At 42.1% G+C, this 27,796-nt stretch overlaps 1 protein-coding gene across 2 annotated transcripts; it reads left to right on the top strand.

Moving 5' to 3' along the window:
- Positions 1-304: 304 nt before the first annotated feature.
- Positions 305-24,967, top strand: MAN1B1 (mannosidase alpha class 1B member 1). Of its 2 annotated transcripts, XM_075112100.1 has the most exons (13): positions 305-985; positions 3,250-3,358; positions 4,015-4,151; positions 5,189-5,349; positions 7,333-7,442; positions 8,603-8,788; positions 11,518-11,666; positions 12,290-12,478; positions 13,509-13,699; positions 15,138-15,258; positions 17,795-17,992; positions 18,293-18,424; positions 22,147-24,967. In XM_075112100.1, exons 1-13 carry the CDS (start codon positions 851-853, stop codon positions 22,348-22,350), a joined length of 2,022 nt encoding a protein of 673 aa, XP_074968201.1. In that variant the 5' UTR covers positions 305-850; the 3' UTR covers positions 22,351-24,967. The 2 variants fall into 2 exon arrangements, with proteins under 2 accessions (XP_074968201.1, XP_074968202.1); XM_075112101.1 differs by lacking the exons at positions 3,250-3,358; positions 4,015-4,151 and having other exon boundaries at positions 759-985.
- The last annotated feature ends 2,829 nt before the right edge of the window (positions 24,968-27,796 follow it).

Here is a 27,796-nt window from a genome sequence, read left to right as displayed (position 1 = left end):
CTCTTGTTGAGGCACAGTGTCTTCTGCTGCGTGGCTGGTGCCTTGGCCTTGCTGGAGTGTTTCTTCGAGCTGGATGGGAACCGCGCCTCGCTGAGCTTGACTGACAGGAGTGCGGAGGCCCTTCTGTTAATTGTCGTTGCTTTTCCTGGTGCCCTTCCACGTGCACATTTCCATTTATGTTTCTTTCATGCCAATGTTTCTGTGACTGGTCTCTATATTATAATCTCACAACACAAGGGAGAAGTGAGGGCTCCCAGCCTCTCTTTACGTCTCATTTCCTGCCCAGGCAGCTGAAGTCCTTCCTGGGCAGGGCCTGGCTATGTGGTGAGAGCAGGTAAACTGAGGGCCAGCGAGGGGAAGGAGCGGCAGAAATTCAGTCCCGACACTCCACCAGCCCTCCGCCCGGCAGCGGTGCTTGTGAGACGATGACTGTGGCTTTGCTCGGGCTCGGGACTCGCCCAGGCCCAGAGCCGCGGCCCCCCGTGGCACCCCTAGCAGGCGGTGCAGGGCCCCTAGCGGCACTAGCGCTGCCTGAAGCGGCGAAGGCCGCGGCTGCCGCCTCCTTGCCCGCGGTGAGGCGGGTGAGCCCCCGCTCCCGCCGATGGGCGCCGGAGGCCGCCGCCACGCCCGCCCTGCCTTCCCACGGCGGGCCCGGGGCCCTGCGGCCGCTGTTGCTAGGGCGCGGCGCGGCGGCTGCTGCTAGCGGCGCCATGGAGTCCCGGAAGTGCTCTTGGGCTAGAGCGGCACCCGGAAGCGGCCGCTCCGTCCGCCCTGTGCTGAGAGGCGCCAGATCATGGCGGCCGGCGCGCAAGGAGAGGGGTGGGTGGGCTGCGGCCCCTGAGGCGCCGCCATGTACTCGGCCGCTGCCGCCGCCGCCTTGCCGCCACGGCGGGACTTCATCTCCGTCACCCTCAGCCCGGAGGAGGCGGTGGGGGCCGGCGGCTACAATAACAGCAAGGCCTGGAGGCGGCGCTCCTGCTGGCGGGTGAGGGCGGGCTCGGGGCTGTGAGGGGACCTGGGCCGCGGGGGCTCCGGGCCGTGAAGGGAGGACCCGGCCTGAAGCGGGTGGAGGCTGGTAGTGGTGGGTGCAGGGGGCAGTGAGGGAGCCTGTAGGACTGGGGAGGAATGGGCTGTAGGGAGCGGGCAGTGAGGGGTGTCCCTGGGCTTGGGCGCAGCTGGACTGTGAGTTGGGGGTCCTGACTTGGGACCCCCTATTCCGAACTGGGGAGGGCGTGAGAGCTTGACGATGGGGTGCCCTGGGCTTTGGGGAGGGTGGCCCCGGGCTGGGGGCTCTGGGAAGAGCAGCTCCCCACGTGGTAGGGGTTTGCGGAGTGCAGCCTGGTGGAGAGTGCTCTAAGTCATATCTTAATTTCTGAGAACGAAGTCGGGGTGAGGGGATACCGTGTACGTTTGAGGGGAATCCTGCCCTCTGCTAGTGGGCCTGTGCGGGGTAACGCTGTGCTTTCTAGGCAGGAGTGGAGGGGGTGTGAGATTTGGTCTTGGTGCCTTTGCCACCTGTTTTTGGGCTTGAAGGGGGAGCCCTGTTCTCTGCCCTAGGAGAGTAAAGGGAACAGTTCTACTTTTTGTGGGGAAGGCTGAGTGTGAGAAGAGGGGTCTCCACCAGAGCTGTGTGGAAGTGACCTCCTTGTCTGCTTGGTGGTAGGGAATGGGCATGCAGCTTTACTGGGGATGGGAGTCTTGGGCTGGAGAGGTAGGGTGGGAAAGTGTGAGACAAAGTGACAAGATAAGCCTTGTTGGAGGTAGAAGATGATGTATAGCCACCTGTAGAGGCTTTACAGGTGGCTGGATGAAGTGTATGAAGAGCTTGTTTTGGGACACAATATGGCAGCTCCTCTCCTATTAACAGCTAGAGAAATGTGAGGATAGGGCACAAGATGTTTCACCCTTCTTTTTATCCTTATTCTTTGTCAGAAAAAAAAAAAAAAAGATGGTAGTGAATGCCTTCCAGTATTCCTGTGTCATTCCTACCTATCCCAAGACACCAGAGTCAATGTCTCTTTTCCCATCCTGCCCTGAGGGAACACAGGGCTGCTGGCTTCAAGCATCCTTCTACAACTGGGAGATGATGGTGTGGTTGGCCATGTAGGTAGAGCTGAAGGTGAAGGAGTAGGATCAGCATCTTGTGTGCGTAGGGAAGGGTGTACAGTATTACTGTGCAATCAGCAGCATGGGAGGAAAATGGGAAATGTGTGCTGTGAGGCTCGGCAGAGTGAGCACGTTGACAGTTCTTCACTGAAACATTTGCAGCTTCTGGTTGTTTTTAAGAGGATGAGGACTATGGGAAGTGCTGTGGGGCATAGAGTGGTATGTAGGAAACTGTGGATTGTTCCCAAGTGTAGGATTGGCACTAAAACACCATGTCTGTACATTTTGATAGGGCTGTTAAAAAACTAACAAAATGGTAATTTAGCAGTTAATGTTTAACTCCAACTGCTTCCTCGCTAAATGGAGGAAACTGCTCTCTTGGGCTAATGTAGCATTTGCTGTCTAACTTTTAGTGACTTTGTTGTATATACTTCAGTTTTAAAAACACATTTTTGTCCACTACTAAACTTGAAGATGCTGTGGTTTTGTCATGTTCGTTGTTCTGGTTCTGTTTGTTTACTTTGTTTTCATGTTGCTGTGGGTTGGTGACTTTATTTATGGTGGCAGGACCTGTTCTGTGTGACAGTTCTACATAGGTTTGTCAGAGGCAGAGTGCTTGGCTTTTCTGGTCCAATGACTGGTGCTTAGCTTATTTTGAGCCTTTCTTCTTCGCTGTAGTAACATTTTCAGTTTTCCTACCACTTTCTTCTGTTTCTTATTTTGCATGAATGTTCTGCAGTACCTCCCCAGCCAGAAGGGAGTAAAGAAGCTTTTGGCTTATTTCGCAGTTGGTCTCTGGCCAGATGTACAGGCCAGCCAGCAAAGGTTGTGATGAAAGTCAGCATGCTGTAGGTGATGCTCTCTGGGAGTCTTGCACTTGGCAGTCTCTTTGGTTCTTGCAGCAAGTGGCTCTGAGGTTTCTCTGAGCCTGCTGTGCCATATGCTAGCATGTTATATTTCTGTTTCTCTGTCATCAAAGAAAATAAGCAATGGATGTCTGCAGTTGGAAACAGAGGGTAGAATTAAACCTACTCAGTTTTGTGCGGCTTGCTCTGAATGAACCGATAAGAGTTTATTTTTGACTGAGTAGGCTTTTAATGCCATGCTAAATATTCTTCCTTTTACTTATTTTCTCTCCTAAAGAAATGGAAGCAGCTGTCTCGACTACAGCGGAGCATAATTCTCTTCCTGTTTGCCTTTTTGGCAGTCTGTGGAGTCATTTCATACACAAGCATTGGGGAACCGTGGAAAAGTATGTGTTTCGTATTGCTCAGAATTACCGGACTGTGGTGTTACATTTAAGAGATTGTTGTAGTTCTTATAACTAGTTTTAATTTTTATTGACAGTGACTGGGTGTATCCATTAAAGCTGAGATGTGAGATGACTTTGTGTGACATATTTCAATGACTTGTTTCTGCTTAATCAGAAATGTTTTTGATATGCCTTTTCATTGTTTATCTTGCCTAGAGCAATGTTTTGTTTTAGTTGGTTAAGATTTGGAGGCTGTGAGTGTCCCTTTTATTATGTATGTAGATATCAGTAACCCAAACCTAAACAGTAGGATAAGGTAATCCTCTCTTGGTTTTGATTGTCCATCAAATTAGAAATTACAAGCTTTTCTACAATACAAAGGCTTATTTACCTTCGATATTATCTTACTGCCTGTATTGAGAAGCTAAAATAATAGCAATTAAAAAAAAAAGCATGTGCTGCCTATTTGTATATTAGGGAGAGTGTTAATACCAAAAGACACTTTGTATCTAACAACTAGTGTGTGTTTATTAATGTTTAGTGAATAGAAATGCTTTTTGGAGGAGCATCTAGTATGCGAATGCAGCAAATTTATATAATTTCTAGCTGGAGTCTAAACTGTTGATTCTTTGTGCTGAGCAGTTTTGTGTGTCTAGGTCTTACAAACAAATCATTGGATGATCAGAGAACAGAACCAGAAATTCCTGGATTAAAGCTGGCAAATCCAGCTGTTCTACCAGCACTCCAGAAAGCAGATGCCAACCTTGGAAACTACCCAGAGCTTTCACCTCAGGTACTATGAGAAGAAATGAGTGTTATAAAGCTACCAAAGAGTTTTTGCAAGCTGCAGATAGTGTTTGGTTCCAACAGTTGTTGAGGAGAAAGAATTATAACCTGGACTAAAAGTCTGCTCTGGGTAGAATGCTCCCTTTGCAGGAAGGGCTTTGGTATAGTATTTCTTGGCTTTACCATTTTATTTAAGTGATCAGTATACTATTTCTTAATCACTGATATACCTAGGAGTGCCAGTACTTTAGGTCACAGTGACCTCTTACTTGAGGCTTCACTTCCCTGCTGTGATTAATTTGTTTGGATTTGCAGTGCTCTGGGCGTCAGTCTTGCTTTTGTGAGGAGCCTAAATAGAGTCATGGTTGAATATGAGACTTAGGGTACAGTGTCACGATGAGTTGGAATAGCTTTTCTGGTAGCTGGAAAAATAGCAGCAAACAGAACAGATGTTAGTAGGTTTTGAAGGGTTACATTTGTGGGGGTTATGACGGGAAAGAAACATGAACTGGCTGTGTGGAGTAGAGGAATACTGGTTACTGTGGTGTTCTTCATGTATTTACCTCATGAATTTTGGGATTTCTAGTTAATGAATACAAAATTTTCCCTGATCGTGCACAAATATACATGTATATTGTAATAGCAATTCTTCGTATTTGCTAACACTGCATTTTGTAAGCTTTTTTATTTGGCATGTTTTTTGCTAATTCTGATAAAAACTTACTGTAAAAATGGAGTCAAATACCTTTACAATCCCTTGGCAGTGCCTTGTGTTAAATTAATATCTGGTAGCAATAGAGATAGCGTAAAAGTAATTTATCAGAGTGAACTTAAGAACTGGATAACTTTACCAAATGTTTAAAACAAACAAAAACCCAAGGTCTTTAGCATAACTTCCATTCAAGGCAGAACTTGCATCCTGATACAATACGAAAATATGATTTATTTGAAGTTATGTTAACACTAGAATGCTGTTGATTTATGGTATGAAATTTTACCATTTCTGCAATACACCAAGCACATTTTTTTCCTTTATTTTCTCAGAAGCCACCAAAACCACGTCATGTTCGGCGTGGTCCTTCCAATCTTCAGATCAAGCCACCACAGAGGGACGTGAGACTGAAGACCCAACATGATACCAGCAGGGTTGTAGAAGTGCCAGTCCAGGCTGATAAAGAAGTGAAAACGGAGAAATCTGTTATCAGGTAGAAACGTTTCCAGCAAGTTATGATTCCTCCCCCCCTTTCCCCTGCCAAGATCCATTGGATGTTGGAGTGAAAATTGTAAGGGCTTTTTGTTGTCTCTGTCTGAGGTTGATTTCTTTCCGTGCATATATTTTTCTCTCAGGTCTGGCCTGACAGCTGTTGATATTGCTAGGCTGATTTATTCAATTTCAATGAATGTGCAGCTTTTCTATTTTTACTGTTTGCATCATAGAACTGCAGAGGATATGGAGCCCTACAAGGCTGTTTGTATTTCTGATGTGCTTAGACACTATTAATGCTCAGGAGGATTCTTAGTGTCTCTAGGTTTCTGCGGCTTGTTTTGTAGTAAATATTGATGTTCCAGTATCAATATGATAATACTGTCACAAGTGTCTTTGTCCTAGGTCAGACTTGGAAAATTACACCAGTGTCTGTGTTGGTTAGGGATACGATGCCACTAGACAAAGTAAGCCCAAGTTGAACTGGCAGAAGCTGTAGACATGCATCTAGTTGTCTGTGTGTGTAACTGTACAAGATATGCTTACTCCTCTCTTACAAAGGATTAATCACACAGTTCAAAGACCCCTTCCGCAGATATAGTAATATCTTTTACAGAGGGTCTGTGCTGCTATGATTATATTTATACTAAGTTATTCCTAAGATACTATTGATTGAAATCTTTTGATTTGGGAATAACTGGAGGGATGTAACTTGGATATAGAAGAGACTACTACAAGTTCAGCATAGATTCTTAAGATTTGGAACTCTAGGCTTGGCTTTTTTGTATGTTTGTGTCCTTTGCAGCACCGGCACAGCTGAGTTGATCATAGCATCAGAACTGTGCCTGTGTCAGCATTTTGGCTGTTGGCATCATGTGAAATGTCTCAGAGGGACTTGGAAGTGTTTCATTCCTGTGCTTAGACTATCACTTGTAGAGTTAAACAGGTGGTAACAGGAAAACGTAGGAGAGCAATGAATGCATAGTGAAGACTAGGTAAAAATTTGAGCAGGGAAACTAAATGATGAGATTTATGTAAGTCATAAGGTATGCTGACTGTAAACAATATAAACTGTAAAGGTCCTGTAAGCCTGGTTCCCTTAGGAGGCATATAATCATAGAATCATTAAGGTTGGAAAAGACCTTTAGGATCATCAAGTCCAACCGTGACCCCAACACCACCGTGCCTCCTAAACCATTTCCCGAAGTGCCACGTCTACACGTTTTTTGAACACTCCAGGGATGGTGACTCCACCACCTCTCTGGGCAGCCTGTTCCAATGCCTGGCCGCTCTTTCAGTGAAGAAATTTTTCCTAACATCCAATCTAAACCTCCCCTGGCACAACTTGATGCCATAATGAACTCAAAGGCAACATATCTATATATTAAACAGCGTGGTTGAGATTGTTTGATCTTGATATGAACTTGGCTTGAGTCGAAGTCCATTCTGAAAGACTTCTTGAGGAGATTTTTCATAAATACCTGTAAAAAATGATTTATGCATCTCTGGTTGTAGGGAAGGCTTGTGAAGCCCTTGGTAGTAAAGCAAATACTTTAAGTAGCTAGTGTTTTGTTCTTAATCATGATTTTTTGATGATCATCATTTGTGTGGTACTATTTAGTGTTACTGGCTCCTGTGACCATTTCAGAACTGGTAGATAGCAAAATACTTCTAATGAGCATTCTCAGGTGTTTTAGTTATTTTTAGAAGTTCTTTATTAAATTCCATTGCCAAGATAATTTAATGAAATTCCAAGAACCTGTAAGACACATTTCTTAATTCAGTAAAGTTTCTCTGGTGCAAATTACTTTTGAACAGAAAAATTATCTAGGGGACAACATAGTTATTTTGATCCTTGACACAAAATCCAACTCCTGTTTTATCAAAGTATCATGAGAAAAAGGAAATGCAGAGTAAGTCTTTCTTACTTGCATGACTTTCTGTGATCAAATTAAGTCTTAATTACAATTCCTTGTATTTGCAGCTGGAGAGGAGCTGTGATAGAACCTGACCAAAGCACTGAATCTCCATCTAGTAAAATAAAGGAACCAGAAAAACCTTCATCTGTGGAAGCTGAAGACCAGAAGGAACCAGGTAAATAGTACAGTTAATGATACTTTTATTTCTGTTCACTTCTATGGCTGAAGTTGTGCAATTCCTCCACACGCATCTATTTTATTTATTTAAAGTAAAGGAAACAAAAAGCATAGGAAAGGTTATTTACCCAGATCATCCAAGCCTTTCAGTATCCTTATTCCACCATGACAACCTTCATGCTTATTAGCCTTCAGAATTTGAAAATAAATTTTTGTGATGAATCTTTGGAATATAGCCTCTAGGAGGAGGCAGACATTCCCATCTTTTCTCCAAGAAACGACAGCCTAAAGAGAGAGAGCTTGAAAGGGACAGCTTCCTTTTTAGCAGTGGTTTTCCTTTTGTTTGCAAATACAGGGAAAGTGTCTTCCCCCCTGAATTAAAGCAAACTATTTCTAAGGCTACCCAGAAAGCTGTAGAAGGTGTTTTTGCAGTTGCTGTCCTTGTGGAGTAAAGAACATGTTGTTCCGCTTTCTGGGCTCATGCGAGAAAGTGCTGATGCAATAAATGTGGCATGTTACAATGTGATGTATTGGGCTTTTGCTAGCTTCATATACATGGGGTTAGTCATGCTGCTTCGTGTTTCCCACTCTAGAAATCTTTGTTTATAATTTTGCAAAATTTCAGCTAATGGGCTTGTTTCACTTCCACGTTGGGTGTGTAACATAAGCTCAACTTTATGGCAAATAGCCAGCAAAAATTTCAGTAGAACTGTGGAAAAAGACATGGCTTTGCCCAAGATGGAAAATGCAATTTTTTTCTTTTTTGTATTAAATGAAAATTTAAAGAAATAATTTTGTGTAACTGATTTTAAATTTAGCAAAAGGCAATGAATGAGATGGGAGTCTTTAGTGATACTCATCTAACAACTGTGCATGTGGTTGTTTTAATGTTTTATTTGCAGAAGTGACTTTTTTTTTTTAACCAGGGAGAGATCTCTGTTTCCACCTGACTGAATTGCCGACCAGAAACACTGACTGGTTATTCTGCAGAGGAAAGGCTGTACTGAAAAGAATAATCTGAGGATTGTTTTTCCATTACACTGATCGTTTAGTTTGGAAGACACTTTATGTTGGGTAGAATGCAGCAAAATGGTGTTTGATATAGCTGCCTAACTGCCCTGCAGAAGTCTTGAACAAGGTGCTGTTTTCTTTTTGCAGTGCCCCTAAATGAGCGGCAGATGGCTGTGATAGAAGCATTCCGCCATGCATGGAAAGGATACAAGGATTTTGCCTGGGGCCATGATGAGCTGAAGCCTTTGTCCAAGTCCTACAGTGAGTGGTTTGGACTTGGGCTTACCTTAATTGATGCCTTGGATACCATGTGGATTTTAGGCTTAAAAGAAGGTAATATTTTTTCCCCTCTAAAATAATCCCTTATTTTCTATTCAGACAGTAAATGTTCAGAGTTCTTTGAAGGGAGCATTTACTATGTGTGGCCAATAGGTTTCGTTTTCCATGACAGTAAATACATATGTATATAAAAACAATATGTATAAAAATAAATAGTAAAAAACCCCAACTATATTAAAGGACACCATTTTTCTTGGAATAGAATTTTGAGCCAGGAAAAAAAAATATTCTGCTGTTAAATATAACAATGGATATATCTGCTAGAAGCTGAGGAATGTATTAATAAGCATCCTGATTTTTGTTTCTGTACTAAAACCCTAGTGCTATCTTTGTGCCATTATACAGCGACCGTAGGCTTTCTACCCATCTGTCTCAGGTAGTTAGCTCGAAAGCTCCTAGGCCGTGTTTTTTCACATCTAATATCAGTATTTCACATCTGGATTGAAGCAGTTTGTTTCTGTAAGGAATCAGTGGATGGAGAAGTGTTCAATACCTTCTTCCTGAACGGCTGTGCTGTCTGTATGTTTTCACAGTTACTCTGGAAGTTACTACGTTAGAAAACTTTCAAAACGATAAAAAAAACTAAGTCAAAAATTCTGCGGTTCTGTTGCCAAAATACTTGCTTGGAGAGTTGTTTGAGGCTTTTTGTGGTGCAGGTTTTTTTTAGTGGTATTAAAAAATTTCTGGAACTGTATCTATTTAGCCTTGATAGATAGCTACCTTTGTAAACTTTTCAATCTTGCATTTTTTTTGTGTCAAGATAGGAAGAACAGAGGTGCTAGTAAGGGGACAATAAACAGTGAAAGTCTTTCATGGTTCTGTCTGTTCTACCTTTGAAGTTTGTGTAAAATGTGTTCATCTGATTCGTGTCAATATGGAACTGTTTGTGCTTGTGTAACCGAGGGCCGTTCAGTTGACTTGTTAACTGTCTTAATGGTTGGAATGTTGATTGGCGATTTGTTGCTAACAGTGGAAGCATCCTGATACAAAGGGGAGTGCCAAGATGGGGTGGGGCCACAGGTCGGCCAGTGATGATGGCAGGGAACTTCTTGGCTCAGAAGGAGCTAAAGCATGAAAACTGGGGGAAAGGTAATTCCGGCAGGGGGAGATTGTGACCACCGACCCAATTCAGGTCCAAAAAGACTTGCCCCCCCACACCCGTAAAGAGTGCTAATGCGTGCTAATCTACATGGCAAGCGTAGCTAATTTAAATACGGCTGACCGACGGCAAGTGGGATGCTTATCACTGACCAATGAGTGTAAACTTAGGCGTGTTTTTACTAATTGTTATTAATTAACTGAATATAAACCCTGTAGTATTGTATGACGGTATGCACGTTAGGTGGAAGGATCCCCCGTGCATCCAGCGCTGCTTGCTTGTCTCTATTCAATAAATTGTAAACTTTATAACATTCTACCTTTGAAGTTTGTGTAAAATATTAAATCAAACAAAAACCCTGTATCATGTGTTTGCAGCTCTAGGCCTGAGCAGGCTATCTCAAAGTTTCATCAAGTTGACACTGTGCTGCTTCCCCCCCCCCCCCCCATAAAAACTTAATTGTGAACTGCACAGAGCTTTTAAAATAAATTATTAGTAATTTAGATGTGTTGAAAATGGGTTTTTGGTGCAGGCTTCTTCATATTTTATAGCAGTTCTTTTGCTGATTGCCTTAGAAAGCTCCTGGGGTTTCTTCTGAATAATAAACACTATATAAATCAAAGGTCTCTTTGAGGTTGCCAGTCTTATAAGCTGATGAACGCTCACACCTCTGTGAAAGAGGACCTTATCTTTTCTATTGTACTGCTAGATAGGGCTAACAGCTGACAGCAGAGATTTTTATGTGGCTCTTATCAGTCTACCCAACATCGAAGACATTTTTTTCTTGTGAGGACACAGATGCATTCTTTTGCTTTAGAGTTAATCTCCTGTGGAATACCTTCCATTTCTGGGACACTGGTTGTTCTTCTTTGCCTGCTCATAAGCTGGAGTTTCTAGATGGTGTAAGATAGTTTGAGGTAACTCATGCCTCTAACCGTGAAGGCTAAACTAACTCACATGCATCACGGAGTTAGACCCTATGCAAAAGCTATCATTGAGTGATGCTGCTGCTAAGCTGATTGTTGAATCTAAAAAGGCTTTTACATTCCTTTTTGAATTAGTAGTGTGATAACCAATTTTGTTTTTGGAGGAAAAAATTGCAGACTGTTGGGATTTCATGGGTTAAGTGCTGAAGCAGGAGGCAGGCTCCCCAGGAGGTTGCTAGACTAAAGGTGTTAATAGCTGTTAACTGAAAATGTTATCTGTTATCTTGGCAGAGAACAACTTTGGTTTAAAAAGATTTGATTAAAAATTTCAGAAGGCTCTTGTGGAAGTGTAACTGATTGTCTGACAAGTCAAATTGATGGACTTAAAAGATGTCAACTTCTGGACTATTTTAACAAAGATTTCCTCAATTTCTTCTTGTTTTTTAGACTATTAGCAACTTCATTTTGCTGGATTTTTCTGTCTGTATGCATCTGTGGTGCATGCTGAATAAGAATTAAGCCAATGGTAGTCAAACTTCTCCCAGCATATGCTCTTCATTTTAGTTTTCCACCTAAAATTATGATCTCTGTAGACAGATATAAGTAACTGTCATGGATATATGGAGTACTAATGTCTCTAGTCTAGTTGTTGGAATATTCCAGACGTTCATAACTGAACTAACTTTTATACTTTGCAGAATTTGAAGAAGCAAAAAAATGGGTAGCAAATGATTTAGTATTTGATAAAAACGTGGATGTGAACCTCTTTGAGAGCACTATTCGTATCCTGGGGGGCTTGCTAAGCACCTACCATCTCTCTGGAGACAGCCTCTTCCTGGAGAAAGCTGTGAGTGATTACTGTTACAAATGAAGCTGGGTTATGTATTGCATATTGGACAAAGCTGAAGGAAGATTCATCAGAAAGTTAAATGTTGCTGGTTTTTAAGTTTCATATTTGAAGTAGTGGGGAATAGATTTACGATTAATCTTTTAAGCCTGTGCTTCTTTTTGCTCTCTGCACAACCTCAGAGCCTTTCTGTGTTTTATCGGGTATTCTCGTGTGCCCATTCTTCTGTTGATGAAGAGCTGACCATAATAAAGTTCATGAAACAAAAGAGGAAATAAATGGTTGGCAAAGAGTCATGGTTGTTTTTTGTAAACCTTTCTGTGTGTTTTAACAGCATCAGCCACCTCTTTAGATTAGCTAGATGCAGTCAGTGACTTCTGAATTACATCATGTTGCGTAGGGATTGCAGGCTCAAATGAGGCATGCAATACTAGGAACCAGGTAAAAACTCTGTAGTCATTACTATGAATAAATCCCTGACCTTTTTTAGCTCTTGGATTTCTTGCATCGTCTAAGACTGCTATTATCTTTTTCTGTCTCCTTGGTGAGAGAAAATTTAAAGGGCTGTGCATGTGTGTATGTATTTATTTTTGTTTTGTCCTGTGCTCTTGGGTTTTCTTTAGAAAGACATTGGCAACAGGCTTATGCCAGCATTCAAGACCCCCTCCAAGATACCGTATTCTGATGTCAACATTGGCCGGGGCACTGCACATCCACCTCGCTGGACATCTGACAGCACTGTGGCAGAAGTGACCAGTATTCAGCTGGAGTTTAGGGAGCTCTCTCGTCTCACTGGAGATGAGAAATTCCAGGTAGGGAAGAATCACTTGATGCTTTTCTCTTTTTCCACCTCTCTACAGCTCCATCACTGACTCTCCATCAATACATGTGGTCTCTATAGTCTTTGTGATGTTAAATGAGTTAAACTCTAGATGTGGGCAGGAAAAGAAATAAAGTAATTCCAATTATATTCTTAAACACCTGAAAAGTAGTAGTGGAGGTGAAAATTATTTTTCTCCTTCAGAAACAGCATTTGATTTTTTTTTTTTTAAAACCAATCAACCAACCAAACAGAAACCCCCAAAATAAAGAACAAAACCAAACCACAACAAAACCAAAACGAACACCACTCCCACCAACCCCCAAACCCCCAGTTTTTACCATTGACATTTTTGTTTGAAAAAATATTAAGCTAAACAGGGGACTGTGCAACTGTGCCTTACTTGATGTTGTTAGAATTCTGTGTGCGGTTTCTTGATGCCATTATCTAAATACAAAGAATAAAACCTTGGTGTTGCCGTCCAAGGAACTAAAATGTGACTTGGTAGATACGGGTCTGACAGCAGGTCACAGGATAAAGAAAAGTTAGTTGAAATTAATTCCAAAGAAAAGAATATTATCCACTCATATTTTTGTTTGGCAGTGTTGTTTAATTGTTTTACGCTGTATCCACAGCTCAAGTTTTGAAGAGTGCAGTTGTTTAAAGAAGTTTTGGCTACTGCATGATTCGCATAGTTGTTATTTTAGCCGTAATTCTGCTTTGTACATATGAGGGTCAGATCATAGTCCTGTGCCATAGTACTGGCTTTTGAGTGGGCTTACTTGAAGGAAAGGAAATAGTTATAGTTATTTCAGAGTACTTAAATGTACCCAGAACATCAGTTCTGAGAGTCAGCAAGTTTTAAATCCTGTGTTTAATATATTGCATGGGTTGAACTTAATGTCCCTGATGTTAATTTGAGGAAGAATAGTTAAAGATATGTTATCAGCCTGAAGTTACTAGCCACAATTTTGTGCATCATTTATACCTGTAACTTGTGTTTGCTGTTTTCTTTCTTTCAGAAAGCTGTAGATGAGGTGATGAAGCATGTTCACACCCTCTCAGGGAAACATGATGGACTAGTGCCTATGTTCATAAACACCAATAGCGGGCAGTTCACTCACTTGGGTGTCTACACTCTGGGAGCCAGAGCTGACAGCTACTATGAATATTTGCTCAAGCAATGGATTCAGGGTGGGAAAAAAGAAAATGAGTAAGTTCTTTCCACTTCTCACATTGGTGTGAGAATTATGTGAGCCATAAAACTTTCTGTTGTAGTTTGCTGCTTAAAGAAAAACAGTGTACGTGCCGAACAGTCAACTGAAAATATTCCTGTTTTTAAAAGCAAGCTAAGCAAGCAAGAGGTACCTGTGGTATCTTGATGTAAAAGCAGTATGAGAGTTAGGCCTAGTCTTAAAACCCTGCAGAAAACTTTTCTTCCTCAGCACATCAGATATGAGGAGGGTTACAGACAGAAGAGGAGGATTAAGTCTTTGCAGTATGTATGGAGCATAATTAGACACTTCTGAAGTACTGACGATGTTTCATTTCACCAGCGATGTCTATCTTCTCTGGGTTTGTTAGGGAAAGGTGAATCCTACAAGATGGTTGAATTGGGAGATGTAATCTATAAAGAATAACTTTTCTTAGAAAGAAGAGGAGACTGAAGTTTAATGGTTGTGTAAACTTTGCTTTAGGTCTCTTATGTTTCTTTCATCTGCACTGGAAAATGGGAAGAGAATGTCTGCAAGGAGCAGAGGAATTAGAGATATTGGAAAATAAGGTTTCCTCCAAAACAAGACAAAAATCCAAGCAGTTTTTGTCTGCTTATAAGCTAATTATGTGGGACTTGTTCATGTCAAGGGGTTTAATGCATACAGAGCGACAATGTGCCTCTCTGAGGCATTTCTTTATATCAAAGTAGGTACATCTCTACAAAAAAAGTTTGCAAATCTGCTTTTTCCAAGCCATACCTCACTGTAAATGGAGAACTGTTGCCTTTGGGACCCCAGACAATGGCATTTTGTGAGCCTCAAAATGGAATTACTCATCAGGGTTTTTCCACATAAAAGTACTTTGAAACACGGGAAATTCTGATTAAATACTGTTAAACAGTATTTCACAATGAGAGTGGTCAAACATTGGAAAAGATTCCTCCAAGTTATTGAATCGCCATCTCTGGATGGGGAATGGCCATCTCTGGATGGAGATACTAAAAAATTGCTCAGATAAGCCCTTGGGCAACCTGATCGAATTGAATCTACTTCAGAGTAGAGGGTTGAAGTAGAGACCTCCAAGAAGTCCTTACCAGCCTAGATTTTCTGTGATTTCAATTACTGTATTTCTAAGGATTCCTGAAATAAAATCTGGGTACTGCCTAGAAACAGAGTTGGGGGTATGTCTTCTTTAATACATAAATTTAGGGTTTACTTGAAAAGTAAATCCAATATTGCTACATGGTAGCAATAACTAATTAATGTCCAGTTGAGGGTGACTTTGAGGTTTTTTGGTCAGTTTTCACATTTGGTTAAATATTGTTCTTTAGACTGAAATAATGGTTTCCAAAAGGGGATTTTGCTGAACATCAGCTATGATTAAATGTGTTCTGACTGCATGTATGTGAGCCAACTGGGAATGATTTTAATTCACAGACTGTTGGAAGACTATATGAGAGCCATAGAAGGAGTGAAAAAGCATCTTCTTCAGAAATCACAACCCAAGAAGCTTACTTTTGTAGGAGAGCTTGCTCATGGCCATTTCAGTGCCAAGATGGTAAGAAGTACAACTGCATTTCAAAACAACAATATCAAAAGAAAACAGAAAAAACACCACCACCACAAAAAAAAAAAAGCCAAATACGGACAGGCAGATGCAAAGCTTTTGTGCTGTCTTTCCCCATTCTGTCCTCCAAACAAAAAAAAACCCCACAACAAAAAAAAACATAGAAAAAGCCAAGACTATATATACAGCCAGTGTGATGGCACTACTGACATAACTAGTTTGTAGATACTAGTCACCTGTGCAAACTCTTTTTGAGTTACTCTAGTAGATCCATTTGCATTCCTCTAAGACGGAACATTTTGGTGCTGGAGTAAAATTTTCTTTCTCTGTTTTTTGGTTTTAGTTATAAAATTCCAGTGTCTGAAACTGTTGAGGCAGTGCCTGGTTTATGTATTATTTGTTTTCCATAATTTAAAAATATATGTGGATAGTTGCACACCTCACTTTTCACATTTACCTTCAAAAGAAGCAGGTGATCTAATATTGTATTACTGGCTCAAAAAAAAAACCCCAAACTGATAATTTTGGAGGGTTCTGTCCATTCATGGCATTTGTTTCTTTTCCTACATGTAGGGTTATTGAGTTAAACAGTATGCTGTTTGCTGTAGGGAAAATTGATTGATCTCAACACTGCTGCTAATTTGTGCATCCATACTCTTTAAAATGCGTTACGATCTTTCAGTTAAAGATCTCATGCAGGTGCGGGTATTGTGTGTGTGTGTGTGGCTTTTGTTTAAGATGAGTGGTGTATTATTAATGTATGTGTAGCCTTATGCATATTTTTTCAGTACCTGAAGTGAGTTTTAGTGAATTCTTTGACTTGTTTGGTTTCTTGAGGTAGAGTTTTTGACATGTTCCATTCTGGTTTTCAGCACGTACTTCTTGCATCTGAATTTCCCAAAGGCTCTCCAAGCCTGCTGTGAGTGAGACCAGAGTCTGGGTTTTGGGTAGAGGGGTCTTCCCATCCCAAGATAGGACAGAATTGAGTTAAGACAGATCTGCCTTAGGTTTCTGCATGTGTCGGTACGCTTGCTTCTGTTCCAGGGTGTCAGTGTTTTGGTATTTAATCAATTGGTATTGGGTGACAGTCTTGACAGGTGTCTTACCCTGGCCAACTGGAAAAGTGGGGGATGTTCATCTCCTACGTCTATGTTGACCTCAACCATTTCCTTTAGGACTGGACAAAGCTTCTAAAGGTCCTTACGGGTGCTGCTTGTGCACCAGAGTGTTTTTACTGTGTTTTTGGGTGATGAGACCTGAGCTTTCATTCTGAATGGTAAGAATAATTTGAATTTCTGTCTGTGACATTAATCTGTAATTCTTACATTCACAATATCAGTGGTGGATTAGCCCCTGAAAGACGACAACCAGTCTTGTGTTGCAAATTGGATTTTGCTGGAGATGAGTTTTCGGCCTTTTATACAATCTGTTTTCTGGTGTGTTCTTCAACTGACTTTGACCATTGACCTCTCTTGGAAAGTAAACTAAATTAATCTTGGTTGTTTAGAGTGTTGCACAGTTCTTGAAGTAATACCACTCCTATTTTCCTTTGAACAAATTGTTTGCTCTAGCAAGTAAAAACTAAGAAAGGTCCCTCCAGTTCTTTCACTGCTGCAGCTTTGTCTTGGGGAAGCAAGCTGGAATGTTCTTCATGTGGTCATCCACAGGTGTCCCTCTTCCATGCATACACAAAGAGCCAAAGATGCTCTGTTCATGGTGCTTGGTATCTGTAGCATTCAGCTGGCTGTAAACAAGAGAATAAGTCTAGGAGAGCTGGTGGTGGGCATTGGAGCCAGCTGAATCCCAGACTCTCTAGAAAAATGGTGCTCTTGTGTCTTTGGTACTCCATAGATGTGAGGGGTAATGGCTTTTTACTACCCCAAATAAGAAGGTTGCAAGAAAGGGGCAAGTTTTCAGGCAGAAGAATGCCTGAAAGCTTAATAGTGTTTTCCTGTTGTACCAGTGGATCTAATGGTCTCTGCGGATGTTCTCTCTTACAGTAATGCTGAGGTGATTATTTCAGAATGATGAAAATCTTCTGCAGCTGACCTCTCCCCCTTCTCCAAAGCTTTGTTTTCTATGGCTGACTCCCATCTCTGTTCTATTTTTAAATTTGAAATTAAATTCAGATGATCAGTTTGTCCCTTATGTCCCTTTAGGAGTGTCTACTGAGAAACTTTTAGGTGATGCTTCCCACCCTGCTTCATGAGTTGGTATGAAATGTATACTTCTGGTAAACCAAAAGACGCACTCTTCCCCCTTGCCCTGACCTGAGACCTTCTTTTCAGAAACTTGGCATAAAAACAGTGTCTTGTATATTTTCCGAATTAGTGACGCCTGCCTAATGCTGCATTACATCAGTTTGTTAAAAAGTTACCCTCAAGTTCTTGGTACCTGAAATGTGTTTTGAAGAAGAGAAAGAACAACAAAAAAGATGCACACACAGGGAAACAGAGGCGTGTGCACACACACAAATACCTAGTTGTTGTGTAATTTTTTCGCCGGTAAGAGTTGTCTTGTCTTGCAGGATCACTTGGTTTGCTTTTTGCCTGGTACTTTGGCACTGGGAGCTCACAATGGATTGACTGCTGATCATCTGAAACTGGCTGAAGCCCTTATAGAAACCTGTTACCAGATGTATGCTCAAGTAGAGACAGGCCTGAGTCCGGAGATTGTACACTTCAATCTTCATGCACAAAAGGGCCACAAAGATGTGGAAATCAAGGTGAACAGATAGCTGGCCTGAACTGTAATTTGATGATTTGTCTGTAATGCTGTTGTGCTGTTGAAACTCCCAGCCAGATATTGGTAATGTGCTTGGTGGTGGAGCAGCTTGTTCTCTGGCTGCCTTGCTTTCTAGGTGTACTCTAGCTTTTGTTCTTAATTACCTCTGTAGTGTATTTAGAAGCTGAGTTATGCATAAGAAAGTCTTTGGAATAGATGGAGATGGGAATCACTATTTTTCTTCCTGCATGTGTCCTTGAGGAAATTCCCTGTCTGAATTTTTTTTTTTAATGTCTTTCAGCCTGCAGACAGGCACAACTTACTGCGACCAGAAACTGTGGAAAGCCTTTTTTATATGTACAGATTCACCGGTGATAAGAAATACCAAGACTGGGGCTGGGAAATCTTGCAGAACTTCAATAAATACACACGGGTAAGGTCAGCTTATAATGACCATGTTCTGTCAGGACTGTATTCATCCACTTGCTCTCTAACAAGAACTTTGGAAACTTCCTAACTTTCAAGAGTCATCAAATACCTGTGGGGAAATTCATAAGAACACACAGAAAAAAATCCTTTCATGCAGTGCCTTACAGTTTGAGATGCACTACTTAATACCTTCAGGGAAAGAACTTATCGTAGAATCATAGAATGTCCTGAGTTGGAAGGGACCCACAAGGATCATCAAGCCCAACTCCTGGCCCTGCACGGGACAACCCCAAAATTTAGACCATGTGTCTGAGGGCATTGTTCAAATACCTCTTGAATGTGGTCAGGCTTGGTGCTGTGACTGGCTCCCTGGGAAGCCTGTTCCAGAGCTCTACCACCCTCTGGGTGAAAAACCTTTTCTTAATATCCAACCTAAACTTTCCCTGGCACATCTTCTTGCCATTCCCTTGAGTCCTATCATTGGTCACCAGAGAGAAGAGATCAGTGCCTGCCTCTCCTCTTCCCCTTGTGAGGAAGCTGCAGGCCGCGAGGAGGTCTGCCCTCAGTCTCCTCCAGGCTGAATAAACCAAGTAATTTTAGCTGTTTCTCATACAGCTTCCCCTCTAAACCCTTCACCAACTTTGTGGCCCTCCTCTGGACACTCTATAGTAGCTTTATATCCTTAATACACTGGCACCCAAAATGCACCCAGCACTCGAGGTGAGGCTGCAACAGTGCAGAGCAGAGCAGGACAATCCTCTCCATTGACCAGCTGCAATGCAGGGCTTGATGGACCCTGGGGCACGGTTGGCCCTCTGGGCTGCCAGGGCACACTGTTGGCTCATGTTCGACTTGCCATCAACCAGAGCCCCCAGGTCCCTCTGCAGAGCTGCTCCCCAGCCTCTCATTCCCCAGGCCGTCTCTACATCCAGGGCTGCTGTGCCCCAGGGGCAAAATCCGGCACTTGCCCGTGTTAAACTTCATATGGTTGGTGATTGCCCAGCCCTAATTTGTCTAGATCCCTCTGCAGGGCCTCTCAAGAGTGTCAACAGCTCCCAGTTTTGTGTCATCAGCAAACTTAATTAGTATTCCTTCAAGTCTTGCATCCAAGTCATTTATGAAGACATTAAAGTACCAGCCCTAAGATGTAACCCCATTTACTATGACTCTTTGAGCCTGACCTGTCAGCCAATTGCTCACCCATTGCATTATGTGTTTATCCAGCTGTCTGCTGGACATTTTGTCTAGGAGGAGACTGAGAGACAGTATTGAAAGCTTTACTGAAATCCAAAAAGATTACAATGACTGGCTTCCCTTGGTCAACCAGGTGGGTAGCCTTGTTATAGAAAGAAGTTAAGTTTTTTAAGCAGGACTTGCCCCTTGTGAACCTGTGCTGGCTGGGATCAATGACTGTGTTGTCTTTCAGGTTTTTTTCAGTAACTCCCAGAATAATCTCCATAATTTTGCCAGGCACAGAAGTAAGGCTAACAGGCCTGTAGTTACTGGAGTCATCATTGTTGCCCTTCTTGAAGACTGGGATGTTTGCCAGCTTCCAGTCAGCTGGGACCCCTCCAGATTCCCAAGAGCACTGAAAAATCATTGAGAGAGGTCTTGCTGTGACATCAGCTCTTTAAGTACCCTTGGATGAATCTCATCAGGCCCCATTGACTTACAGGGGTCCAGCTGGAGCAGCAAGTCCCACACAAGTTTGGGATTGATTGGGAGTTCATCATTCCCACAGTCATGGTTCCCTAGCCCAGGGCTCTGGGACCTCCAGAACCCACCATCAGTGTTGAAGACCGAGGCAAAGAAAGCACTTAACACTTCTGCTTTGTCTCTCTCCCTGTTTGTGAGGTGACCATGGTCATCAAGTAACCGGCCAATGTTATTTCCGGGCTGCCTTTTGCCATTAACATTTTAAAAAGCCCTTCTTATTGTCTGTCACAGTATTGGCCAGCTTCAACTCCGATTGAGCTTTGGCCACATGAATTTCTTCCCTATGGTGGTGAACAGCATTTCTGTAGACCTCCCATGTCGCCTGATCGTCCTTCCACTGGCCATATACGTTATTCCTTTCGCCTTATTTCTAGAAGATCTCCGCTCAGTCAAGCTGGCCTCCTGCCTTGCCTGCCTGACCTTTTGGAATTGCCTGCTCCTGTGCTCTTAGAAGGTGGTACTTAAGTGATGAGCACTGATGGACTCCAGCATCTTCAAAAGCTTTTCCCCAGGGCACCTTACTAAGCAGTTCCCTGAGCGCCCTGAATTCTGCTCTTGTCATGTCCAGAGTTGAGGTTTTGTTGGAAGTTTCCCTCCTGTTACCATAGATTTTAAACTTGACTGCTTTATGGTCACTGTGGCCAAGGCAGCCGCCAATGCCACTTCACTCACGAAGGCCTCTCTGTTAATAAGAAACAAATTGAGGAAGGCTCCTTTCCTGGTCAGTTCCCTTATTACCTGTACCAAGAAGTTACCATCCAGATGGTTTAGGAACCTTATGGACCTGTTTGTCCCAGCTGTGTGGTATTCCCAGTTGACATCTGGCAAGTTGAAGTCTTCCATAAGGACAAGAGCAGATGACTTAGAAGCATCCCTTAGTTCCTTAAAGAATAACTCATCAGTGTCATCCTCCTGGTGGCCTGTAGTATACTCCCACGACAACATTTGCATTATTTGTCTGTCCCTTAATCCTTGCTCAGAGGCTCTCAGCTGTGCCATTGCCAACTGCAGGCTGCATGCATTCCAGCTCCCCTGCCTTCCCTGCCCTGCTTATCCCTTCTGAAGAGCTTGTAACCATCCATCATGTACACCGCTCACAGGACTCATCCCACCAGCTTTCACTATGCCAATGATGTGATATCTCTGGGACTGGGCCAAGGCTTCCAGCTCCTCTTTGCTTGTTCCCCATGCAGTCTGAAGAATGTCACTCGCATGCAGCTACTTGAACTTTGGCATGCCATCCTGTTGCTTGTCACTGACTGGCCTTGTATTTTCCCTTTCCCCCTTCCAACCTAGTTTAAAGCTCTGGCTATCAGCCCTGCTAGCTTCTGAGCAAACCCCTTTGTATTACACTGATTAAAAAGTAAAATGCAGAAGCTGTATGCGGACTACCAAAGTGCCTCTACACCTTCTTGGAAGCTGCTAGAATCTCTACTGCGATCTTTTTCAGAATTCAGAAGCTAAGAAGGACCTGGCTGGGTTGAAAGAACCCTTTGGTTGAAGTTGCCAAAAAAAAATTGCCACAAAATGGCATTAATGCTTTAATAGAGGGGTTTTGGTATTAATTCTGACTACAGTGCTCATGGAGTTACCACTCTGATGTGCTTAAAAGTGTGGCCTAGATGCCAATGGTCATTAAATATCCATGGTCTGTAACTAAGAGAACAGGTATGGTACTTTGACCAACTCTAATGTAGAAATTGCACTAGTGACTTTCTGTACATTTGTCCAGAAATTTCAAGGGGATGTTCTTTGTGATACCACTTTAAATTAAGCATAAATGGGCATTTTGCTTCATTTTATCCTCATGATTTCTTTCAAAATGCAATGAGATTTTTTTCATAACTGAAGTTTTATATGTAAATGAAAACCAAATATGAAATAAAAACCATGTTGATCTGTTTCTTAGCACTTACTTTCTCAAAGTGCACCTGGATGTTAATAAGTGAAAATAATTTTAGATTATCAAAATATATAATATTTCTGCTTTTTTTCCTTTTTGTGGCACAGGTTCCTACAGGTGGTTATACTTCCATTAACAACGTCCAGAATCCCAGTAATCCAGAGCCAAGAGATAAGATGGAGAGCTTCTTCCTTGGGGAAACACTCAAATACATGTTTCTGCTGTTTTCAGATGATATAGACTTAATCAACCTTGACAAATACGTTTTTAACACAGAAGCTCATCCACTCCCGATCTGGGTGCCAGCATAGACTGGGTGTCAGTAGACCTTCCAACAGTGGCATTTTTATCTTCAAGTCACTTTACTTTTCAGGGTTTGAGGAGAGATGCTGTATTGCACCTTTTTTGGCTTAAAACAAACAAACAAAACCTTTGGGAAAGCATCTGTGGTTTGGAGAAGTCATGTAAGTCTTAAGTCTAATCCCTAGTTCTGGGATGGACGGGCTGTGCCATACTAAGCTGGTTTTCCTGGTATTAATGATGAGGTTCAGAGAATAACTATAGTGTGGACCATGACATGGGGCTCTGGTGAACCAGAACTCACTTATGTCAGTCTTACTAAATGCTCATTAAATATTGGGAATGCAGCAAGTTGTCTTAAAGCACAGGATTGTCCCTGGAGAGACGGAATAAGCCTACAGGTTTCTGGTTTACTCTGGATTCACTGAAACACTTGGTTGCAGCACCATTCTGTCGCAAGAACGTATAGTGTTTCAGGTGGTAAGTGGAATAAACAAAGAACTGTCACGTCCCAGGATGATGCAAAGCTGTCAGTATTGCTACTGATACTCTGATCTCATTCCAAAGATGCTATGCTGCATCACGTTAGAAGAAGGAAGGGGCAGCAAAGCATCTGTTGTACAGTGTCTTAGTTTTATAGAGCACTTTGAACGATCTGTTCAAGCTGTGGCTGAAATGAACGATGGAAGAGAAGAATTTGCTGCTGATTTGGCCCTAAGTGGTATATAATTTTGTAGAGGTATTGCAGTTTTTAACTGATCTGCAGGAATGCAGAAGATAATGTGAAACTACATGTGCATTTTATATATTATTTGCATCAGTTAGACTCAGGTATTCTGACTGAAAGCTGCTTTCTGAGGTTGGGCACTGGGAAAGTTTGTGAGCACATTAGGTGTAACTCAAAGTCAGCCTCCTTCCGTCCCTTCCTGTCCAGATACTGCATTGTAAGGTGTTTGACTCAAAACAAGCTTACAACTGTACAGCAAAGTTCATGTTATTCACAATTTTTTGGACTGTGGAGAAATTTTCAATTTTTTTTTTCTTTAGGAGTACTTTGGGTAGAAGTATTTTCATTAGTAGTATTAAAAGCAGACAGTCTAAATGTATTCCAACAATTTCTGGTCCCAATAGAATTAGTGAAATCTGTTCAGTTGCTTGAAGACAAAGCAGACCCAGGTGTTTGGGGTTGTTTTTTTAAGAATCTTATGGGAGCTCTGGGATCTTTTTATTTTTATATGTGCAAATATATTTTAAACGATGATTTTGGAAATCAGCTTTCTATACTGCTTTTCCTTTTGGTTTTGTAGCTACTTGGACAGTCCTGTACTCACATTCTCAGAAATGTGCTTGTTTGTATTTCTTAAAGAGGTTGTTGTCACCAAAATATCCTTTCTCCTCATGTTAATGGGAGCGGCAGGAAGTATGCAGTGCATGGTAGTAACAGTGAGGTACAGTCCTCTCTGAATCTGGGACTACTAAGTGGAACTAATTAAATTTGACTGTAATGGTTAATTTTCCAGTGACTATGGGGGGTATATGTATTTTATAGTATTTGTAAAGTAAGATGCATCTTTTTTTGTTTTATGCTGATCAATTCTGTTTGCTGGAGTCAGGAGTTACCCTTGGGACCACTATTTAAGTCTTTTAAAGAATCTTTATCATTCCATATACTTATGATGGCTTATGGAAATTGAGAAATTTTACAAATTATTTAAATGCACCTTCTTCTGTTATCAAAGGGACCCTGGGATTTGCAAGGCATGACAAGTTTGTGCAAAATGTTAATGTTCCTCCAGTAGCTGTAGCCTTTGTCTGCACAACTGATTTGCTCCCAAGATTTTTGTTTTCTTTGACATAACAGTGAAGAAGGAAAATGCTGTTGAAATGTGGGAGCAAACACCTTTTTTTGTGTTTTGTTTTTGTTTGTGGAGCAGGTTCATATTTCTAAGGAGCTGAGCTTTGGCTAAAAGCTGAAGGCTTAGAACTGGAGATGAAAAAGAAAAAAAAGAAATTCAGTGACACTCCCCAGGCCCTACTGACTTGGGTTGCTTTGGCCTTGTGCCTTCAGCTGAAGCTAGTATTGAACCCTTAATTAATAACTTTGGAAGTTTCACAATCCATAGCAGAGTTTGGCATTTCATCTATATGGCAGCCCTACTGAGGAAAACAAAGAGATTTAAAAAGTGGAATATATATAAATGCTCACCAAAAATCTTCTGTTGTTGAAGTCTTAGACTAGTCTTAATGTAATTGACTCTACAAATGGGACCATGGGAGTCTGTGCTATCATTTTTTTGCCTTATGATTGGCTTGAGAGTAATAATCCATTTCATAATTAGTTGAAGGAGAGAAGAATAAATCACCACTTTCCCAAACACACTTCTTGTCATTTAGCTGAGCCTGTTGGTCCAAATGGTTTATTTTCTGCCTAATTCTTCCTGGGAAACTGAATCTCTTTGCAAAGTGTGGCTTTACTGTCCTCATCCTTTAAATCTAAAGTTAAGATTGGTCAGCTCTCTCTACCTTTGAGAACAAATGTTTGTTTTGGACTCCTATATCACATGTGAAATGGCACAAACCTAAATAATCTAATAAAAGCTCATCTGCTTCTTCCTGTTCTTTTGCAAAGGTCACTTTAATTGCTTATTTATTTTTACTTCTTTAATATCATGTGTTGTGTCACGTAAGTCCCTGAGCTTCACAGCCCATCTGAATTCCACTACATGCTCCACAGCTACAGAAGCTTTGCACATCTTTGAAAAGTTTTCTTTTGAGTACTCCGTAGTTCTTTGAACCAAAGCCTTAACTGCAGGGTCCGTAATCTGTTTTGGTGTTTGAAAATACTGGTGTGCTTCTGATGCTTCTGTTGAATGTTGTGGAAAGGCAGTCTTTTCAGAGCTGCCTTGGTTTCTCTCCAAGAGCCTGAGTGCCTTGCCTCATGAAAATAAAACAAAAACCCCAGCCCCACTTACGCTTTTACTGAGAAACAACAACGGGTACAGGCACAGCCACGCCATGCTCAGCTCTAGGACTTGTAAGGCTTATACTCTGGGCTTTAAGCCACAGCTCAGAAAAAATACATCTGTTTGCTCGAAGAAAATTCAATAGATGGATGGGGCCATAGTTAGCATCTAATCCGTGAACCTTTTGAGAACTGAAGTGTCTCTACAGGTCTTAGAAACTGGCAGTTTCACAAGGCCCGTGGCTGACACGGGCCCCTCCATGTGTCACATAGCTTTCTTTTACAAGATTTTCAACATTACATGTCAAGCTCAGATACAGCTGTATTCACTCCTCTAAATACTAGGCAAAGAATCTGCTTCGTTTCCTATTCTATACCACTGTGACGCTGCAGTGATGAGGAATGCAGGTAGTACAGGTTTTTGCAACTGAACAGGTTTACAGTTTTGTGACTTTCTCCTGCCCTTTAAGACTACTTTTGTTCAGCTGTGCCTGTCTGGAAATGACCATACAGGCAGTTCAGCTCCTGATATCCAGTGCCATGCTTGGTATATTTAACAAGACCAGTAAAACTGACACGGCAGGGTAGCTCTGGGCTGCTGTCTGGCAAGCTTGTTGCTTCAGCAGAAGGGCTAAGAGTTTCCCGACTTTGGATTCAGGACGAATGGCTAGGGTTTTTTGTTGGGTGTTTTGGTTTTTTTTTTTTTGTCTCTGAAGTATTGCTAGAACTTACTGTCAAAGTCTGGAGGCCTCAGCTTCCATTAAAAACCAACGCTGAGATCTTCAGAAATGGATGACTTGTGCTTGCTAGGACAACTTTCTGATTTGCATGATCAGTTTTCAAGCTCTGACTTAAAGGCATGTGACCAGAGACACACTTCTTACTGTTTTGTGCAGTGCTCCCATCTTGGTCATACTACCCATGCTGGTACATGATGACAGAATAAATAAGACTTTCCTCAGCAGCCCCACTGGTACAAGACTTAGACCAGCACAGGGGCTGCACCCACGGGTGGTGCTCTGGGTCATCTACTCTCTGCTCGCCCTCCCATCTTCCTTCGGTGTTCCTTGAAGTTCAGCCGTAAGCAGCATTCCTGCGATGAGCCGTGACTGCTGCTCTTGGGCTCAGAGTGTTCCACACAACCAGGGTTTCCACTGAGATTCCATTCTTCCTTGCCCAAGGCTTCAAAACGTTATGGACGTGTGTAGCACTGGCTTCAGACTTCTGCCAGAGTGTCTGAAGCCTGTTTTTGTAATTAAGTTTAGCGCTGCTCATCTGTCATCTGCATGGAAGTCCATGTATATCTTGTTTCTCCCTTTGCCATAGTATCTGAAAGCCTTTAGTTCACCCTTCCATATAACTAAACCATTTGCGTCCCTGGCACTATGTGGATTCCTTCAGGGCAAGTACTATCTTGCAAGAGGAAAGGAAGAGATCGCTATAGTCCATTTTAAGAGGATTAAAGATCTCTCATCCTTCCCGAAGGTCAAAAGACATGTGGGCCTCTGTTCACTCGAAGGCCCAAAACAAGCCACTGGACAAAGGCTTGCAGGTTACTTTCCTAAAGACTCACGGTGAAGTTGGCTCCTTCAGTGCACTGCGTCCGTTTAGTTACGGTGCCTGCTTGCTGGGAGCCAACAATGGTTTTAGAAAGGTAATACAAGCGAGATGTAATCTCTCTTTCTGCAGGCGCATCCACTGATGTCTGCTTTTTTTAATGTGGTGTTAGTCCTGAATAATTGCTGGGATACAGCAAATCTAGATGCAGAGAAGTCAGGAGGGGTGTCTGCGTGGAAGGTGAATACCAGATTCTGGCCTCTCAGTGCAGCTGGAAGTAGCTTACACAATGCAGCCATAGTTTCAACAACAAACCTGAAGCCTGACTTTGGTAAGAGCAAAAGGGATTTTGACAGCGTTTAGCACAGGTGTAGAGGTTTTAATCATCACAAATGGAGAAGATATGGGTCTTACTGAGGATGTAGTTCCATTAACGGTCTTAAAGTGTTCTTCTATGGGGGAGGGAGTTTGACTAATCAGGTCTTCCATATGTTGTCCTTCATTTGTACATATCTGAAAGGTCTGATAAATGGACTTCATCTGCTCCTGCTCTTCCCACAGTCCTCAGCGGGGGTGGGGAGCAGAAGCTTTGGCCTTTTGTGCTTAAGAACAGTGAAGAGGTAAGTGATTTGTATGCAAAAACCCCTTTTGTCAGCACCTGAAAATTGTGAAATAGCCTAAGCACCTACTTGGTAGCTCTGAGAACCAATCCTACCATGAGGGCAGGGAGGACCCAGCAGTGCAAACACTTGACACAAAGCCTTGTTTGAGCGTGTAACAGAAGCTGAAGCAATGCTGTGACTTTGCCTGTGTTGGTAACTTAAGCCTGCGATGACCCAGCAGGCTCCTCTACTGACTCATAAAATCATTGTAAATGGATCAACTGAGGCATCCAGTTGATTACCAGGATTTAATATTTTTGCAATTATTCTAGTTTT

Source organism: Phalacrocorax aristotelis, chromosome 17, assembly GCF_949628215.1.
Source record: "Phalacrocorax aristotelis chromosome 17, bGulAri2.1, whole genome shotgun sequence".
Taxonomy (NCBI): domain Eukaryota; kingdom Metazoa; phylum Chordata; class Aves; order Suliformes; family Phalacrocoracidae; genus Phalacrocorax; species Phalacrocorax aristotelis.
This window is presented reverse-complemented; position numbering and strand designations above follow the sequence as displayed.

Bases quoted from the DNA above. Each gene is read 5' to 3' on its own strand.
- MAN1B1 (XM_075112100.1), top strand. From the start codon at position 851: ATGTACTCGGCCGCTGCCGCCGCCGCCTTGCCGCCACGGCGGGACTTC. The intron at 7,443-8,602 runs GTAAATAGTACA...TTCTTTTTGCAG, and splicing joins TGAAGACCAGAAGGAACCAG to TGCCCCTAAATGAGCGGCAG. The intron at 17,993-18,292 runs GTGAACAGATAG...AATGTCTTTCAG, and splicing joins ACAAAGATGTGGAAATCAAG to CCTGCAGACAGGCACAACTT.